Source organism: Pagrus pagrus (assembly GCF_965226575.1).
Source record: "Pagrus pagrus genome assembly, chromosome: 21".
NCBI classification, from domain to species: Eukaryota; Metazoa; Chordata; class Actinopteri; order Spariformes; family Sparidae; genus Pagrus; species Pagrus pagrus.
Genome location: NC_140208.1, coordinates 13,473,295 through 13,492,721, shown reverse-complemented (window position 1 = coordinate 13,492,721; position 19,427 = coordinate 13,473,295). Strand labels below are relative to the sequence as shown.

General features: G+C 42.5%; 2 protein-coding genes across 2 annotated transcripts; one reads left to right on the top strand and one right to left on the bottom strand.

The window, feature by feature from the left end:
- Positions 1-2,000: 2,000 nt before the first annotated feature.
- sult1st6 (sulfotransferase family 1, cytosolic sulfotransferase 6) lies at positions 2,001-7,779 on the top strand. Its single transcript, XM_084342268.1, has 7 exons — positions 2,001-2,751; positions 3,457-3,585; positions 4,352-4,449; positions 4,648-4,774; positions 5,563-5,657; positions 5,745-5,925; positions 7,430-7,779. The coding sequence occupies exons 1-7, from the start codon at positions 2,565-2,567 to the stop codon at positions 7,540-7,542; spliced, it is 930 nt and encodes a 309-aa protein (XP_084198394.1). The 5' UTR covers positions 2,001-2,564; the 3' UTR covers positions 7,543-7,779.
- Positions 7,780-8,124: 345 nt separating this feature from the next.
- On the bottom strand, positions 8,125-19,013 carry atp2a1l (ATPase sarcoplasmic/endoplasmic reticulum Ca2+ transporting 1, like). Its single transcript, XM_084342267.1, has 22 exons — positions 18,733-19,013; positions 17,742-17,759; positions 17,349-17,431; positions 16,326-16,430; positions 15,476-15,614; positions 14,739-14,819; positions 14,558-14,643; positions 14,150-14,447; positions 13,898-14,064; positions 13,716-13,804; positions 13,520-13,622; positions 13,291-13,422; positions 13,072-13,188; positions 12,760-12,978; positions 12,549-12,660; positions 12,028-12,251; positions 11,509-11,932; positions 11,333-11,418; positions 11,116-11,249; positions 10,480-10,597; positions 10,233-10,350; positions 8,125-8,443 (listed from the first exon to the last, which is right to left on the bottom strand). Exons 1-22 carry the CDS (start codon positions 18,848-18,850, stop codon positions 8,427-8,429), a joined length of 2,988 nt encoding a protein of 995 aa, XP_084198393.1. The 5' UTR covers positions 18,851-19,013; the 3' UTR covers positions 8,125-8,426.
- Between the last annotated feature and the right edge of the window lie 414 nt (positions 19,014-19,427).

The window sequence follows — 19,427 nt, the reverse complement described above, 5'->3', positions numbered from 1 at the left end:
TACAGCAAACTGGTATTTTTTTATTGTAAAGCTTTGTCAAACCAATTACACAGTTTGTATTAGTAAAAATTAGAGTACAGGTAAACCTTTTCAGCTGTGCCCCCTGGTGGATGCATGACCAGCAGAAATTAACCTTTAGTATTTCACAGGTTATGAAATAATTGACTGGTTTTAATATACAGGTAAACAGTCATGAATGTGTAGTGCTTAGTCAATCAGATTAATAATAAGTATTTTAGCAAGTCTTGCAATTTTCCTTAGATTTACTAAATCTAGTGTATCAAACAGACCAGGCTGTCAGCGATGTTTACTGTATGCAGGATTAACAGTGTGTGACAGGTGAGGGTGATGACTTTGAACTCGTCTGCACCCTCCCTGCTCCCTCCACCGTCTGTGGCTGTGGAAAAATAAACAAACTCTGACCTTAAGTTCATTCGCTAATACTTTCTGTGACTCTGTTTTATTAATGGATCTCATTTGAGAAATGCTTGTGTGCTGGTGGAGCCAGAGATAAAAACACTGAGCTCCAGATGTGAACGTGTGGAGCTGCACAGATTTAAATCAGGATTAAAAAAAATAAAGAATATGAATTTGTCTTTTTAATAGGTATTCAAGATTATTTCATTAACTGCCAGTGTATGGTCTCAGACAGGAGGCTTGTGTTCATATTCAGGTTTTTTTCAAAAGTTGAAGTTTGTCACAACAGTGTGAGCAGCTGAACACTGCACAGGTTTTTCCTAAATTTCCTAGACATTGTTGTCAAAAGCCACATTATTTAGGAAGTAAAGATAAAAGTAGATGATTGTTTACTATTCAGCACACATGTCTATTATTGAGATTAATGATGATTTGTCTACTTTCTGTACTTCCCTGGATTCTTGTATAGACATTTTTACATCAAAGCGCCCTTCAAAAGAAGTCTGTTTTTATTTCATGATGGCATTTTTTCCACATTTTAAGCCAATCACAAGCTTAAAGGTGCACTCAATGCCAAAGGAAACTACGTAAATAAACAAACTCTTTGTTTTCATGACTGAATAAACAAACTGACCTTAAAGGACAACACAGTTTCATATTGTTTTACTTTGTTTATATTTGGCGGACCCTGCCACGTTTCTAGCTTCAAACAGTGTTCTGGGGACCTCATTTTCCTCTGAGAACAGCTTGTTTATTCAGTTACAGAAAAAAGTATTTCTGGGTTTGTATTATTAGCTCATTAATATTGTAAATATTAAAACTCTGAGTTTGGATTTCTTATCTAAAACTACACAGGGCCCCCATTAACTAATACATGCTTCTATTGTTGCCAATTAGCTTGTGTTAGCTAAAGCCAGTCATTTTGAATTAATCATTAACTCAAAGAGGTTAATGTTGTAAATGTGGGTAAACATATAGCTTTTGTACTATAATTTAAAACATATGGAGCATGAATTCAGTGAAGGAGACCTTTCCATTCATCAGTTTCAGCTGTTTCTGTTTTAGCAAAAGTCTATCCACATGGGGACACTGTGGCCTGTAATTTAATCTAAATGTTAACGTTCTGCTTTCATTTAACATGCATCCAAATTCAAGCATTATCCTCGAGGTTGCTTTACATTTATCTTCATTGAATTTATCCCTGTGGGTTTCTGCACTTTAAAAGACTGTTGTTCACAAGCAGTCTTTTGAATTGTAAAGAGGACTCTGTCAGTTGCTGAATGTTTCAGGCAACTGAGCCTATTTTCTGAGAAAATATTGTTCTACCTTTGGCAGGATATTGACTGTGGAAATCCTGGAATGTCAATTTCAGCTGCTTCTGGCTGAACTGAGAATAGCAAAACTTTATCTTTCACTGCCATTCAGTTTGACCCGAATGTTTGAGTCCAAAGGTATGTTTCATCTGTAGTAAACACAAGTGGCATGAGTGAAATCACATGGTGATAACATCATTATTTCTTGTTCTGTCAGGTTAAGTGTTTGCCTCTGTCGTGTATAGAGCCCTTTTAGGACCCGCCCTGGTCACTTCCTCAGATTACAGGGGGAAGCAGTCAAGACAAGTTGTGAGCAAAAGTGGAATTCATGCGTAACTGGGAATGTTACATAAGGGCACTTTAGTGTAGGTCTGCTTGTGCAAGTTCCTGGTGGCAGACAGACAAGAACCTGGTACAAGCACTCAGACAGCCAGGTTACAAAGATAGAAAGGGAGGAGAAAAACAGTCAGACCTCAGCTGGGAGCTCAGGAGGGATTGTTTTTGGAGTCAGATGGAGAGGATTTAGGTTGAAAACCAGAAGAATTCAAGAGAGGAACCAATAGGACGCAAGGAGGAGATAATGAAAGTGTAAAGAGGTTGTGCGTGCAGTAATTGCTTAACAACCAAACAGGGAGAGGCTCGCTGGAATTTATTGTCTACAAAAACAAATCAGCTGTGAATGTTTGACAAAGGACCTAAAGCCAGCTGAGAGAGGAGCTGCAGAGGACAGGACCTCAGTGACGAACCACCGGACCAGCCTCGCTTGAGCCATTTCACAGTGGATTATCAGCTTGTTTCTTGATTTCTTGGAGTTAACTTTTGACAGTGTGAATCATGTCAGAGAAGGAAGAGATGTCCTACAGCGAGGCCATCCAGAAGGCCAGCGCCTCCATTACTCGCTTCCCTCTCATCCCTGTCAGAGGAGTACCTCTCATGAGCTGCATCGCCCAGAACTGGGACCCTATCTGGGCTTTCCGTCCTGACCCCTCTGACCTCCTCATCGCCACCTACCCCAAAGCAGGTACTCATATACAGTAAATTTCTTAGTGGGGTTTCAGTTTGGTTAGCTCTACCTTGACAAACTACAACAGAAAAAATGCTGCTTACAAATTATGCAACATTAATAATTATCCTATCATATAATGTACAACAGTTTAATACTCACATGAGTCATGTGGTAAATTTACGAGATATTCTTGTTGTCTTTAAAGTGCATTTTTCTCCACAGAAAACGATGAACCCATCATAGAGTGAAGCTGACAAAACTGTCAAAGAGATTACACAGATTCAATTCAACATAGATTAGATTCAACTTTATTATCACTGAACAGAGCAGAAGTGCTGAGAAAATGAAATACAGTTGGGCATCGCAAAGCAGTAAAATGCAGAGTAATGCATGTATGTATAGTGGTAATACTTTAGACTTTAGACTTTTATTTATCCCACATCGGGGAAATTTACTTGTTACAGCAGCAGGTAGAGCAGACATACAATAAATACACCAGCAGGTAACCGAATAACCAGTGAGGGGTGGATATGGATAGACTAAGATATATACAGTATTTACAGTAAAACCATGTGCAGCAGAAGACACGTTCAATGTGTTGGTTAATGTAGTCTGTGTGTGAGAAGGGATGTCTCCACAAACTGGTGAGATTAACCACGTGTAAAGTGTCCTATTCATTCAACTCGGTGTTAATTCATTCATTCGTTTTTGGCACATAAGGGACCACGTGGACCCAGGAGATAGTCGACCTGCTTATTCACAACGGAGATGCTGAGGCCTGCAAACGAGCCCCCACGCCCGTCCGCAGCCCTTTCCTCGAGATCAACTCCCCACCACCCATCCCCTCAGGTGTTTATTTGTGTAGTTATGTTTGTGTGCGTGTGAAGTGCAATATTCAAGACTTGTAACTGGGTGACTTACTAGCCTACTAGCAAGAAATGGATCTTCAGAAATGAAACAACCCAAGCTTCCAAAATGAATGTGCAGTGTGTATCTGACCACCTGATGTACAAACACTTGTTCCTCTATGTCCTGAGTTGCTTCGTTCCTCGATGCTTAGAGTTATTTTGCTAGAAATTACCTGCTATTGGGTTAACCGGAGCGACTTAGACTTCTAGAAATACTATGACATTTTGGGAAATTGTTATTTTTACTTGTCTGTGAAGCTACAGCCAGCAACCAGTTAGCTTAGCTTAGCTTGATTATCATAAAGAAAACTGGAAGCAGGGTTAACACCAAGCCTAACTCTGTTTAAATGTATAGAAGACAAAAAGTTGCCATTTCATGAATTCTTGGCTGAACTAATGACATCCTGGAGTCTTGCAGTCACCATGAGGTAAACATGTTAGTGAGCTTTAGGTTTTGGTAAAAAGATGTTGTTACATTTGGACAGAGTGAAGCTAGCTGTTGCTAAGCTAACCGGCTGCCAGATGTGGCTTCTTCATATCAGAGGCTAAAGTGAAATATTTGCTCTTAGAAAGTGGCTAAAATGGTGCTGGAGCATTGTAAAGTCAGTCATCTCAGTGTATTAGAGTGAGACTTACATAAGCACAACACTGAATCTGCATTTCAACTCTTTCACGTACGTATTCTTCTCCCTGAACTTATGATTCAGGTCTTGATCTTCTGAAGACTATGGATCCACCTAGAGTTATAAAGACACATCTTCCTTTTCAGTTGGTGCCTCCTGGATTTTGGGAAAACAAGTGCAAGGTAAGACTCAATCTGTTCGATTCAACTGAGCCATTTTATTGGACTCTAAACAGTAAATGCATGCTAATGGGGTGAAAGGTTCATGATACGTTGCACGCAAGTGGATTGAGAGGTGAACAATACAATATACAACTGCCATATTAGATCTGCACTGTTGTTGTAAATCCCTTTTTATGTCCCGCCTGATCATGTCTTAAGGCTATCTACGTGGCACGCAATGCCAAAGACAACCTGGTGAGCTACTACCACTTTGATTGTATGAATAAGACCCAGCCTGAGCCAGGGCCCTGGGACGGCTACATTCACAAGTTCATGCGAGGAGAATGTAAGTAGATTATCACATTCCTGAGTGTCATCTTAGCCTCGGTATAACAGGTTAATTCTGTTGGCACAAAGCCTCTTACCAGTCATGGCTGGCACAACTACCTGATCCAACAGCCAGAGGTTGTTGTGCAATTTAAAAAGGTTGGATGGGTAAAAGTGGTTGGTGACTGCAGTGATCCATGACAGTTAGTTTCTTACTTCACAGTTTCCCCCCCCCCATGAGAAACTTTGTATGCCTCAGTGACCATGAAAAGATTAGAGTGAAGGTCACCAGAAGAAAATGTTCTTTCAGAGCCACAAAATCATTTCAACTGATATATTTTTATACTTAAACGTCAATTCAACCAATTTTACATATCAATAAGTGTGTTTGCAGGTCTAACTTATTAAACGCTGATACATATGGCGTATATTATGATGAAGATTAAACATTATAAACGGCATTTTACCTGCCAAAAGCTAGTGGAGGCATCATCCTGTCCAGCAGTTCCCTCTCTGCTCTGCCTGTGCGTGTGAATATCAGCCGCGCCCTCGGTCAAACAGACACGCAGACCTGCAGCTCTTTATGATTTCGAATACAGAAAAATACTATGAAAATAAAGTACCAGCAGAGGGCAGGGTCACTGCAGATAAAGACACCACCACACACTTCAAGGTCATACGTGATTATTGACAAAGATTACTTTTCTGTGAGATTTTTTTTTTCTGTGCTCTGTAGTCACATAAACCTTTAACTGGAGTGGGAGGGACCTTTTCATGATGGCTGCTTATTGAATTCTGCTTCTACAGTGTCGTGGGGATCCTGGTATGACCATGTGAAAGGTTACTGGGTGGAGAGAGAGAAGAGAAACATCCTCTACCTCTTCTATGAGGACATGAAGGAGGTAATAAGAACCAGTTTCAAGAACATAAAGACCTGGTATTACCGAAACATGTTGTACAAACTCCCGCTATCATATTTCCTCCCCCAGAATCCTCGGCGTGAAGTGGAGCGCATCATGAGGTACCTGGACATGTCGGTCTCTGATGAGGTCGTCAGCAAGATTGTGGAGCTCACGTCCTTCAAGAACATGAAGGAGAACCCGATGGCCAACTACTCCTGCGTCCCAGCACCTGTTTTTGATCATTCCGTCTCTCCGTTCATGAGAAAAGGTGCATCACTCTGCTCTTAGTCTTGTTCAGAAGAACGATGTTGATCCACATAATCAAAGGTGCAACATGTAAGAATTTGCCACCTGTTGAATTCATACACAAAACAGTTAGGGGACAGCATATCACCAGAGCAACTAACTGCTGCTAACTGTAGCTGCTGTAAATAGGTTAGCTCAGTTAGCCATGCAGCTAGTGGTATTATTGGCTGACTCGGCTCAGAGCTCCAGGAAGCTTGGAGCTTTGGACCACCAGGAGGAAGAGGTTTTCAAGCCCAGGCCCGTAGTGGGCATCAGAACCAGGCTCACCGGCCTTACTGTCAACACAGGACTGGGACCGAACACAAGACTGATGGAGGCCAGTTTGACGCCAGTGAATACAGTACTGAGCTGATTTACAGCGGCTCTGATGAGAAGTCTGACTCAAGGGATGACGAAGGCAGGAAACAGGAGAGACGTTAAGCAGCAGAGGAGCGAGAGGGAGGTCGGGCATCAGTCAGCGGCCGCCTCCGCTGGCCTGAGCTATACTATTGGACTATCGCCTCTTGAGGTACAAAGTGGTATTACGAGACAAGACAGGTCAGGACTAGCTGGTTAGCATGCTAACTTCATTACACTGTAAAAGTTGACTTTAAGAAAGTCAGGAGTGAAGTAGTCTATTTAAATAAATTTAAGTCGTGCGAGCTAAAACATTTTAACAACTTATAATTATTAGTCTACTTTACCTGGTAATGTTGAGGTAATGTGTTTCCTCAATACTTGGATATCTTTGACATCAAGTCAAAACTGTCATTTCTTCACATTGTGTAGAAAGGTTTAGTTAGTTTTGAATGTTTTAAACAGAAATTCTTACATATTGCACCTTTAAACCTCCAGGTTTTGTATTGGGTGAATACAGCATCGCGATTACCTCATCCTACTCTCATAAACACACAGGGAGCCCTAACCCTGCCAACCACTCAACAAGAAGCTCAACAGTATACGCTTCACAAAGAGAGAACTACTAATCTGTTATTGTATTGATTATATTGTATTACCATATACTTCATCTGGGCCCTCGACTTCAAATTGTACAGTGCAGTGGCGCAACCTAGAGGTTCCTGTAATTCTTGCTTTTGCTTCTGTTGTTTTTATAAACCATGAGAACCTTGAGCCCAATATAGCTAAAACATTAGTTGATTAACTGATTAGTCTATCGGCAGAAAATAAATCTGTGACTATTTTAATAATTGCATTATTTAAAATATCCAAAATTTGCTGTTTTTCTTTATATCGTGGTGTAGCAATGGACTATTTTTAAGATTTGGACAATTTTCCTGCCAAAAGAAGCATTTTGTCGATGTTGGATTGGGCTCTTGGAAAACATGATTGACATGATGGAATAATACATAAGGAAAATAATCATTAGGTGCAGCAACTTAATTCGTAGTTATTCGCTTACTACAACATATTATAGTTGATTTACGTATTTAACCCTGCTTTATTCTCTTCTGCATCCATCTTTGCAGGTGAAGTAGGTGATTGGAAGAACCATTTCACACCCGAGCAATCAAAGATGTTTGATGAAGATTATGAAAAGCAGATGAAGGACGCCAACATACCATTCAGGACTCTCATCTAACGGATTTGGGCTTTAACGAAAACGATGCAGCTCTGCAAGCCAAAGACCAATGAACTGTCACTGTTAAGCACTAAAAGGCAGAAATACTGTAGAATATTTGACACGAGCTAAAAACCAAAACAATGAATGAATAACACTAAATTTGTTTGTCTCACATCTCAAACCCGGATGTTAAACACTGTATACACCAAATGTACGTTTAAAAGATGAATAAAAATGTGCGCCACAATGCAAGTACATGAGTTTGTAATCATCACTTTATTTCAGCTTATCACGTAAACAATATATAAGACCAAAAGTGTTGTGACTGAGTGGACATGCCCATTTAATGTCATGAGACCTCCAACAGAGTCTGCTGACTGCATGGAGCCTATAGAGAGCGCTGGCAGCTGAAGGCATGAGGTTTTTCTGCCCATATGACGTCATTTTGCAACCCTACACCACACTGTACAGAGCCCAGCCGAAAAAGCAGGGAGGCTGCCTGCGACACGAGCAACAAAGACTAGAATAAAAATAATGAGCTGGAAAGTCAATCATATGAAAATGGACAGAGGACACAAAAACACAACGGCTGAGAATATCCAAGTTTAACAAAAAATCACTTTTAATACATACTTTAGTTCTTAGAATAAAATCTTAAATATGTTAATACTTTATCGGCAGGGAAACTTCCCTCGTTTTAATTCAATCTCCTTCCCTATATAGAGGCTATGTTTATGTAGATTTTTTTGTGTTTTATTGTTTTTTATGATACATTTTCCTGTATTTTCTCCTCTCTCTTCTATTGGTTGGCTCACAATGGTTCCCATCTTCAGTTGTGATCTTCCTCTCTCTCCTCTCCGCCTCTTTCTCTCCAACCCTTAAGATCCTCTTCTTCTACATCTCTATACAACATTTCCACCTGGGAAAGAGAAAATGGAAAAATCAGAGAGGGAGAGGACTCTTGGATGCATGATGCGGTCAACAATGGAAGCCGACACAATGACCCTTTCAGCAGATGAAACAGAGCAACACTAAGTATCTTCGCTAAGCGGGCAAACTCATGATCTTGCGTGTTGGAACTAATTTTACTAAACGTGATGTAAGATATCTAATATTTTCTCACTTTTAATTTTTTTTTAAACATAAAATCTAATGAAAGCAGCAAAGCAAACTACGTCGGTGTCAGTAGCGCGACAGTGAGCCCAAGTTATTTTGCTTTTATCTACCTTCTACTCGTACAGCAGAGGAACATGTAAAGAGATCAGGCCCGGGTCAAACTGGTTTCAAACATTTCAAAGTCAAAGCTCCAGGCGATTTCATTTTCAGTAAATGTAATCTTTTTGGATGCAGACATTAGTGGGATAGACTTTTTTAAATGAGACAAAATGTAACAACCTGGCCCTTAAAGCCAAATGGCAAATTTAATGTTGTGAAATAGGAAAAATTAGATGTAAATGTAGTTTGACCTGGCCTGGATGATAAGCACAGCGTTAGCTCTACAGAGAGGCAATATTCTAGGAAGGAAAGCATATTTTCAAGAACTAACGGATTTTCCCAAAGAGGACAACATGAACAGCGTGGCCATCGAATGAATTCCCAATTTCTTTTGGTAACATTTCACTTCAACTCCCCTTATGTATCATTTCTAAGCAGAAGGTAAACATATAAAAGACAGTTTATAACATTATAGAGTAGTTATGAGCACATAGGATGACATTTTTAAGTGTTAAATAATAATAACTATTCCTATCAAGACATATCACTTAAAAAAATTACAGCTGTGTTGTATTGTTATTACTAACAAAAATCCTGTTGTGTTTGCTTTACAGGTTAAAGATAAACCTATTGATTAAATCTACATCAATAAACACTAAAAGCTTTTATCTGCTTACACTGAAGTCTGCCATAAAAAAAAACAGTTATGTTTATGTTTTGCCCATAAATACTAAATTTGAGGGTTGAAATAAAATGTTGCCAAAAGGATTTGAGGACTCCAGCAATATCAAGCCTTTTTACAAAAGTGGAGGCATCCTACTACTGCAGACAGAAACAACTCAACATAGGTGCTGTAACGCTGACAGCAGCAGCTTGGAGGTGATGAACATGCCTTCTGAAGCATCTCATCACATCAGAAATAACAGGAAACAGAGAGCTCAGAGATGGACATCGGAGACAGATCGCAGCACTGAGATATCTACCCATTTGTTAGTCATGAAGCCACCTCGTTAAGTATGAGGGAGAACCCTCAGTTCTACATCAGCAGGAGACTGATAATATAAACAAGACAGATACAAAACCATATCTACACACAAACTATAGATACACAGTGATCGGCAGAGAATACCTTGCTTTAGTTACAAGCTAATGGTGGTTGGTTGACTGAATTTAGTCTGGAAATCAAAAATGGTTAAGTGAGTTAATGAGGAATGGAGAGAGGAGAGAGTTATGAGAAAGATCAGGAGGATGACAACAGGTATGATGGATTTGTAGATGAATGAAGGGATGATGTGATAAAATGAAATGACAGTACAATTTGAAGAAGGATTACACTTTGTTAAAATACTAATTAATATCAACAAAACAAGATGAGAGTATAAATAAATTAAAAATATAGTAAGATTAACAGAGATCAGAACTGTTAATTCAGGAAATAAGGTAAATCATGATTTTTTTCATTGTTAGAGGAAAAAAGATTCAAGGCTACTTACACTCAACGTAGTTGCGGGCGACAAACTTCAGCACCTCATCAATGAGGATGACGGGGAAGGAAAGCTTCAGGACCATGAGCCACTGTTCTGTGCTCAGATGGGTCAACTTGAAGATCATCTGGGGGACGGGACAAAAGAGTGGGAGTCAGAAACGACACTGGAAAGCAACTTCAGCGAAAACTACAGCACTTCAATATAATTCCAAAAACTGGCGAAGGAACTAAATCAAACTGTAGGGAGCACTTACGGGCAGAGGGTCAACATAGATGATCATGAAGTGAAGGGACATGGAGAGGGTCATGGCAGAAATCAGCCAGAAGTTGCTCCATGGGGGCATGCGAATCAGAGACTGGTTCTCAGACAAGCTTTAAATAATAAAAAAGAAAGGAATTATGAGAATAGTAGTGCATTCACAAGGTGTTGGAATAATTGGAAACATTAGTTCCTGACTGGGGAAATGAACGTGAACGCCCCCCTCAAGTCAGAACAACAGCTCGGAAAGTCATATAAGCAGAGACATGGTGGACGAATGTAAATGTGTGGTTGATGATTGGAAACTTTTTCTTAATTAATGTATTGCACATACATTTTTTGCTCACATGTCCACAGTGATTGACCTAGATTAGTTAGAGAAGTTACAATACAATACAATATCACAGGTCTTCTATATAGCATCTATGTTGCTTCAATATGATACAATGCAATATACTTTATTGTCTGTAGGGAACTTTGTGTTGGACTCAAATGTTGTGCGCATACTGTATAGCCAACTCCAAAGTAGTCATAAAAGATAATAAGCTAATTAAAAGCTCATGAACACACTGAAGTTGGATGTTGTGATGCTGACAAAATGTGTTTTCCTTTGCAACACGTGTAATATTACCTGTTGAGAGCGTTGCACATCTCAATGGTGACCAGCACAGACAAGGCCATGGTCATGGGAGGAGAGGCCTCAAAGATCTCGCAATCCAGGCCAGCGAAATCCTCATTGTGTTCACAGCACTGCATAAAGTGGGACTGCACAGAGGAGAGGTGAGGTCACTCAGTGTTTGCGTGTTAGCGTTTGTCTGAGACAACATGTAAGACAGACAGGTTCTTACCAGCTGGTAGTAGGTGACACCGGGGCCAGTGCTATCGTACAGGAACCACCAGGCAGCACCACCAACAGTGGCAGCACCGACGTATCCTGTTAGGGAGAAGTAACAGAGTCAGTGTAGGTAAGTCTTTGTCCTGCATTCAGACAAAGCCCAAACACACAAAATCAACTGCTACTTACCACCAATAGCCATGTATCTGAAGAACAGCCAGCCAGAGATCAGGGGCTCCTTGGGGGAACGTGGGGGCTTGCCCATGATGTCCAGATCAGGGGGGTTGAAGCCCAGGGCGGTGGCGGGCAGACCGTCAGTCACCAGGTTGACCCACAGCAGCTGGACGGGGATCAGAGCCTCGGGCAGACCCAGAGCGGCAGTCAGGAAGATACAGACGACCTCACCGACGTTGGAGGAGATGAGGTAACGGATGAACTGCTTCATGTTGTTGTAGATAGCTCTGCCCTCCTCAACAGCAGCCACAATGGAAGAGAAGTTGTCGTCAGCCAGGACCATCTCAGAGGCAGACTTGGCAACGGCAGTGCCAGAGCCCATGGCGATGCCGATCTCGGCCTTCTTCAGGGCAGGGGCATCGTTCACACCATCACCAGTCTGGAGGGGGAGAGGAGGAAGTTCAGCTACAGTACTTCAAACTACACATATGCACAGTACTACATGTGCTACATCCTATGCTGCTGAGCTCTTACCATAGCAGTAATGTCATCATAACCCTGCAGGAACTCAACAATCTTGGACTTGTGGGATGGCTCCACACGGGCAAAGCAGCAAGCTCTGCGCACAGCCTCGGCCTGCTCATGGAGGGGAAGGTCGTCAAACTCACGTCCGGTGTAGGCTCTGCCAGAAACATCCTCTTCCTCAGTGAAGATGCCAATGCGACGGCAGATAGCGATGGCAGTTCCCTTGTTGTCACCTGAAATTTGGAGGTGAAGAAGTCAATAAAAAGACTGATGCTGCTGAGGTGTTAAGCACAAATTTAGCACCACAAGAGAGCAGATAGGGTTGTTTTAAATTGTGTATACTGTAGATTCAAATGGTACAGCGGATGGTTTTATACACGGTCCAAAATTAAGAATGGTATCATGACAGGGGCAATTCTGGAGTGTAAGATATGCTCAGATCTAAGATACATATCTCTGTGTAAATGATGATATATGAGTACTTTGTTTACAATTCTGTATTGATAATTCATCCCATCTATAACACTAACCAGTGATCATGATGACACGGATTCCGGCTTCCCTGCACAGCTGAATGGAGATAGTGACCTCCTTACGAGGGGGATCCAGCATACCCACGCAGCCAACAAAGGTCAGGTCAGTCTGAGGAGAGAAGCGTGAATGGAGACGTTCAATCCATGTTTACACATGTCTTCACAAGCGTATTCACACGTTTCATCGTCAAGTCCACCAAATTCTCACCTCGTAGTCGGCGAACTTGGTAGAGTCCTCGAAGTTCATCTCGTCCAACTTCAGTGGGGTGTCACGGGTGGCCAGGGCCAGGCAACGCAGGGTGTCACGGCCGGTACCCCAGTCTCTGATGACAGACAAGATCTTCTCCTTGATGGCGTTGGTCAGGGGAACACGGGTGGTGCCAACACGCACATATGCGCACCTGTCAATCACACCCTCGGGGGCACCCTGTGGAGAGGACGATTGTTTTGTGTCATGCTGAGTGATTCACAGTGTCTGATGTGAGAAGGGAAGAGGAAAAAAAGACAGAAAGACACTTGCCTTCACAAACATCTTGGCGCCACCATCACCCTTAGCGGGGGTGCAGTACACAGACATGGACTTCCTGTCACGGGAGAACTCCAGGGTGACGTTCTTCTTCATGAGCTGCTTGACGACCTGTTGGAAGACACAGAGATAAAAGGTTTATCACAAATAGCTGTATTAACATTAAACGTGGATTATATTAAACTTCTCGCAAATTGCAGTTGGAAAACTTACGGAGCAGCAGGCGTTGGCTCTCTCAATCCTGGACAGGTTCTTCACGTTGGTGTTGAACACATTCATCTTCTCAACCAGGCAGGACAGGGCGGTCTCAGTAGCCTCACCGACCTTCTCATAGATCTTCTTGGACTGGAGAAAAGGAGGGCGATGAAGAGAAATGGTTAAATTGCAGAAGGTCATGGGGTAACAGCGCTGCAAAATATACTGCAGGAATCTATAAATTTACCTCGTTGTAGTCAAGAGAGGAGTCGTTGCACAGGGCGCAGATGGTAGCGAGCTCAACAAGGCCATCGTATTGGCTGCAGTTGGTCTTGCCACCTCCCTGGGAACTGAAAGAGAGAATTGCAAATAAATGAGAGAAGGTTCGTGCGCACTTAATTGTATGACGGATGCTGAGTTTGAATGAGGACAAAACAACTTACACCTCGCCCTCAGGGGTGTACTTGGAGCCAGAGATATCGAAGGCATCAAGGTCAACATGGTCGCCATCAACATTCTTGATAATGAACATCTGAGGTGGAGGAAGGACAGAAAGATTTAATTATGTCCAGAATTGTTCTTTGGACAAATTGTCACAATTTCCTTTGTCGAGTGTAGTACCAACCTTGGTCACACACATCTGGTTGGTGGTGAGGGTGCCGGTCTTGTCGGAGCAGATGACAGAGGTGCAGCCCAGGGTCTCCACAGAGGGCAGGCTTCTGACGATGGCGTTCTTCTTGGCCATACGGCGGGTACCAAGGGCAAGGCAGGTGGTGATGACAGCGGGCAGACCTGAGAGATGTTGGCGAAAACTGTGAGCATGATGAACGAACAGCGTGGGAACAAACAGTCACTTTCTGGTTTGTGCTTCCCTTACCCTCAGGGATGGCAGCCACAGCCAGAGCAACAGCGATCTTGAAGTAGTAGACAGCACCACGGATCCATGAGCCACCGTGGACGGGGTCGTTGAAGTGGCCAATGTTGATGGCCCAGACGGCAACGCAGATCAGGGAGATAACCTTGGACAGCTGCTCGCCGAACTCGTCCAGCTTAGCCTGCAGAGGGGTCTTCTCCTGCTCAGTGGCAGCCATCTGGTCACGGATCTTACCGATCTCAGTGGAGACTCCGGTGGCCACAGCAACACCAATGGCCTTGCCAGCAGCGATGTTAGTGCCCTACGGGAAGAGAAGAAGAGTTAGATGTAGGGAAATGACATGAAGAGTAACAGGGGGAAAAAATGGCTGCAACAGCGCAGATGAAATATTGATGTTGGTGAGGCACTTACAGAGAAAAGCATGTTCTTCTTGTCCTGGTTGACAGCTCTGAGGTCGGGGACAGCCTCATTGTGCTTGATCACACTGACAGACTCACCTGAGAGAGAAAATTTAAAAAAAAATAACTCAAAACTGCAAATGCATACAAGAAAAACATGTATTAGACAGATTTGAGGTTTCTCGAAAGCTTACCAGTAAGGATGGACTGGTCAACACGCAGGGTGGTGGACTTGATGGAAACAATCCTGATGTCAGCTGGGACTTTGTCACCAACTGTGGGAATAACAGAGAAGCCATCATGAAAATGAATTCTTTTCTTTCTTGTTTACATTAAACATAAAATAAATGTAGCTGTGGTGGCTGTGTATATATGTGGACTACTTTCTCACTTACTTTTAATTACTTTTGCAACACCTCAACATTTAAGTGACTGTAAAAGTGGTAACTAGCATACTATAAAGTCCCTAACTGAAATATAAATAAACAAATATCTAAAAAACATGGTAGAATAAATTCCAAATTTAAAGCCAAATCCCCAGATTTACTTTCTATACTTAATCAATGGCTTTTATAATGAGACAGAACCTAATGAGGCCCATTGAGAATGAACCACACATGTCTGGGGGTGGGGGTTAGCCAGCTAGAGAGCCAACAGGTGTACACTGATGAATGAACAGAAGTGGGCCATGGCAGGGAGGGGAGAAGAGGTGCGGCAGGTGCTAGTGAGGGTATTTATACTCCTGATTTTGCTTTCCTTCAGTCAGCATGTTTTCACAGCAGTGCTACTCCATCCTGCCTCGCTTACATTGCCTTAAAAAGGCACGAGGCTTTGCCATCAGACACATATATCCTGAGTTTGTTCTTTCTTTCCCTCAACACAAATGTAAGTCACTTTAAAAAATAAAACAGACAATCTTGACATTGCTTACCGGACACCTCCACAATGTCTCCGGGGACAATTTCTCTGGCCTTAATCATCTGCACACTCTTTCTGTCAGAACGGTAGACTTTGCCCATCTCAGGCTCGTACTCCTTGAGAGCCTCGATGGCATCTTCAGCGTTACGCTCCTGTGGCACACACAGACAAAAAGACAGAAATGATCGGTGAAAAGTCACAATAGAGTAAAGGGGGTGAGCTAAAATTACAACAGAGGAGCACAAATATTGAGCCTGAACTGAGAAAAAGTGTTACAGTGTATGGATCTGTGTTTGAGGGACTCTGCAACAGGCAATGTACATGCTGTGTTCAGAGATAGTATTTGGAGTGATAAAATTTGATCTAATAGTAGGTTGCCAAAGTCGGTTTTGTTTCTCGATGAGAAAAACAGGAACGAAGCAGCTGATTTTGACACTTGGTGACGAAGTGATAACAACAATGTTCCCATAGTGGCTGACGCCTGACAGCAGTGCCAATTACTTATTTGCATGCATGAGAAACAGCATGACTTGCATAATGTTAATCACCCATGCCCTGCTGCATTGCAGTCAAAACATAAACAGGACATGGAGTCTTCAAATAAACTCTAAAATAGTAACAAATGTATTTCTTTTCTTGAGTTGAAGTAAATAATATTTTTTATTTAAGATTTACTCTATGTTGTAACATCAGCTTTAGAGCACATGTGAACTATTTGGGGCTTCAAAGCTGTAAAAGTGATAATGTTACGGTTGTGCAAGCACGTGTGGGTTTGTGGCTGAAAGTAACTGGAACCTCTGTACTTTCTGTCATCGCTGCAATGGATACGTCTCATTGCTCAACGTGCCGGGCCTCTCACTGACCTGCCACACTCCAACAACGGCGTTAGCGATGAGGATAAGAAGGATGACGAAGGGTTCCACAAAGGCGGTGACGGTCTCCTCACCTTCCTCAAACCAGGCCAGCACCTGAGGTTATAGTAGGAGAGAAGAAATCAATGACAGTGGGCCCTAGAAACATGTCAGACCTACTTTAAATGGACATTTAGCTTTGTTTGCATTGTGTCTTTTTGTATAAACTTGTATATAATGCAATAATCAGAGACATTTTTAGGTATTCAGGAGGCTGCCATGGGCCTTTTTTGAATGCATTAGAATGTAAAATAAATGGCAAATGTATGATGACTTTATACACATGATAATGGCTGTAATTTTGTCATAATATTGATATTAATTTGATCTCAATGTCCCATAACTCCTTGCTCCTCCTCTCTCTGTGGAAGGAGGCCCTTCGTTCCTTCCTTCAAGCCTGACCTTTCCCGAAGGATTCAGTTTCTCTCCTCAGCTTGGGGCTTTCTTAAAATAAACCCTTACCCTTCAGCCCCCCTATACTTCCCTGACCCCCTGTCTCTCACTGGCTCCTCAATATTCGCCTTCTAAGGCCATCATGACAGCTGCCCCGAAGGGGTGAAAGCTGGGCATAGGAATTAATACACCTCCTAGCAAGCCCTTGCAATCTGTCTCCCTCCTCTCAAGTTGTCCTCCTCAAAAATACATAGAGGGGTGGAGGGGACAAAGTTATCTTCATAAACTAACCAGAAATTAGTGATGCATGCTCACTGGAAGAGTTTCTGTAATGGGATTTAAGGTAAAATGCAATTAATTGCAAGTTTTAAAGTGGCAATCAAGAATGTTAAAAGGGCTGGAGAAATGCATATGTGAGAAAACTTGTTTGAGTTCAAGACAAGTGTCTGATCCCACGTGGTGTCGGTGTCTTGTGAAATCTGTTGCTACTATTATGTCTAGTGCAAACTCTACTGCTGCTCCTTGAGTTTAAAATAACCCCAGTTTAAAATGACTGACATGATTTCAAAAAGGAAAACTTACAAAAGAGATGCAGGCGGCCAGCAGCAGGATCCTGACAAGCAGGTCCTCAAACTGCTCAGCAATCAGCTCCCAGATGCTCTTACCTGAGCGAGAGAAAGAGATACAGACAAAGAGGAAAATTAATGTAAATCAATGGATCATTATCACAAAATAGTGTTTATAATATCGATTTGTGATCTTTGTTGCTGAAGATGATGGTCAAAATTTGGTCTAAATAGCCAGCAGACAGTCATTAATTAACATGTGGGCATCACACAATCAAACTGCAACCTCTCTGTGGATGAGGGGTAGTTTGAAGTATTAGTGATGGCCTCCCATCTGGGTCAAATCAGGTGTCTGGAAGTTTATTGTAGATCTAGATATTTTTGTAATTGTGGCTGCTTTAACACTCACCCTCCTCAGCAGGCAGCTCTGGAGTTGGAAACAAAGGTAACGGAGGAGAAAGCATGTGGAGACAGAAAGACAAGAAAACAGATGGTTAGAAAAAATGATCAGAAAAGAAAGATGGCGGTCACTAGGAAAAACATGTGGGAGAGAACTTTTACTTCTTGGTATAAGATGATGAATGTGACTTAAAGATCTTTGTTTTCTAAAACTTCTACCTTTTCAAAAGACCCCTGTGTGGTTTACACTCTGTGACTTTAATCACTAGATCCAGATGGCTGAAATAAAAAAAGCTGTTGTTCTGTATTCATTCATTTGATACTGAATTCCTTTGACCTCTAAACTATGCGTAATGAAAACCTCACTGCAGTTCAAAAATGAGTTTTTGAACAAAATAAACCATTGTGTTTAATGGCAGCTCACTAAAATGTTCCAAGGCGACAAAGACATCACTGACAACAGCTTTTGAGCTATATTACCATATTACAGCTCTCTAATGTATCCATTCCACTGGTTATTGATTAGCAACAACATTACAAATCATTTAGCCGTAAGCCATCTAAGGACCTCCCCCTTTATACCCGGCCTAAAATTATCCATCTCTCCTGTTAACGCCCGCCCCCTATATCACCCAGGAAGCTTCTTGAGCCATCACCTGTCTCTCTCGCTCTCCAGCCATCTTCTTTGGCTATCTTTAAATAGCTCTTCAAAGCCCTCAAAGTCTCTGCTTCTCAATGTCTCTGCATTTCTACCAGCTGTTGCAACTCCTCTCTAAAAAAGCATCACATGCAAAAAACTCAACCCAGCCCCGACCCTACGAGTATCTCTGGAAACTCCACTGGCGTAGACTCAGGAAACACTTGGAGAAACTCTAGTAAAAGTACTTGGTGGAATATTTAAAATGCAAACACTCAGATCTTTCTTTTCTTTTGGTGTGGCCTAGTTGCCAAACTTCTTTCAGTAGGCCCCCCATCCCATTCCCGATGCCCCAATCTCTCACCATTGTAGCCATACTTGTCCAGGTTCTTCTTGAACTGGTCGGGAGTGAGGCCAGTGTTCTCGTTCACCCCGAAGTAAGACAGACAGTCTACCGGCCCCTTTGCGTGTGCGTTCTCCATCCTTTCAGGATAGACAAGGGATTGCCCGTCTATGCGTGCCTATCCGTGCTCTTTAAACTTCTTGCTGTTCTCTGCAGCTTTTACCCTTGTCCACCACCCTCACCTAGAAGTGTGGCACCCTCCAATTCAGGAGTGTTGGTCTGACAGAAAGAGCGAATAAGTGCTAACATGCGCAGGGTTTTATACCACCAAAAGGCTGGGGATTGGTAGACACCCCGCCGACACACGCCTCCAAATTCCAGCATGGGAGGACATGGTGGGGTGGGATGGAGGAGGGGTGCGGGTGGGGCTCGAGGTGGAGCAATGGGGAGGTGAGATGGTGGACTTGGACAGGAACTGGGTACATGGCTTGGATTTGGAAAGGAGGTAATGCAGGAGTGTGGTGGTGCAGGGTGCTCGAGGGGGGGGGTTGGGGGTCGCACCATGGATGAAAATGAGATCTGTTTTTGGAACATGCATGGTCAGTGGAATAAGACGAAGGGAGAAGGTGAGAGAGTGAGAGAGGAGATCATCCAGAGGGGAGGAGGGGGGGTGGACACTGAGTGACGGCTCAACTGGTTTCTGCTGAGGAAGGTGG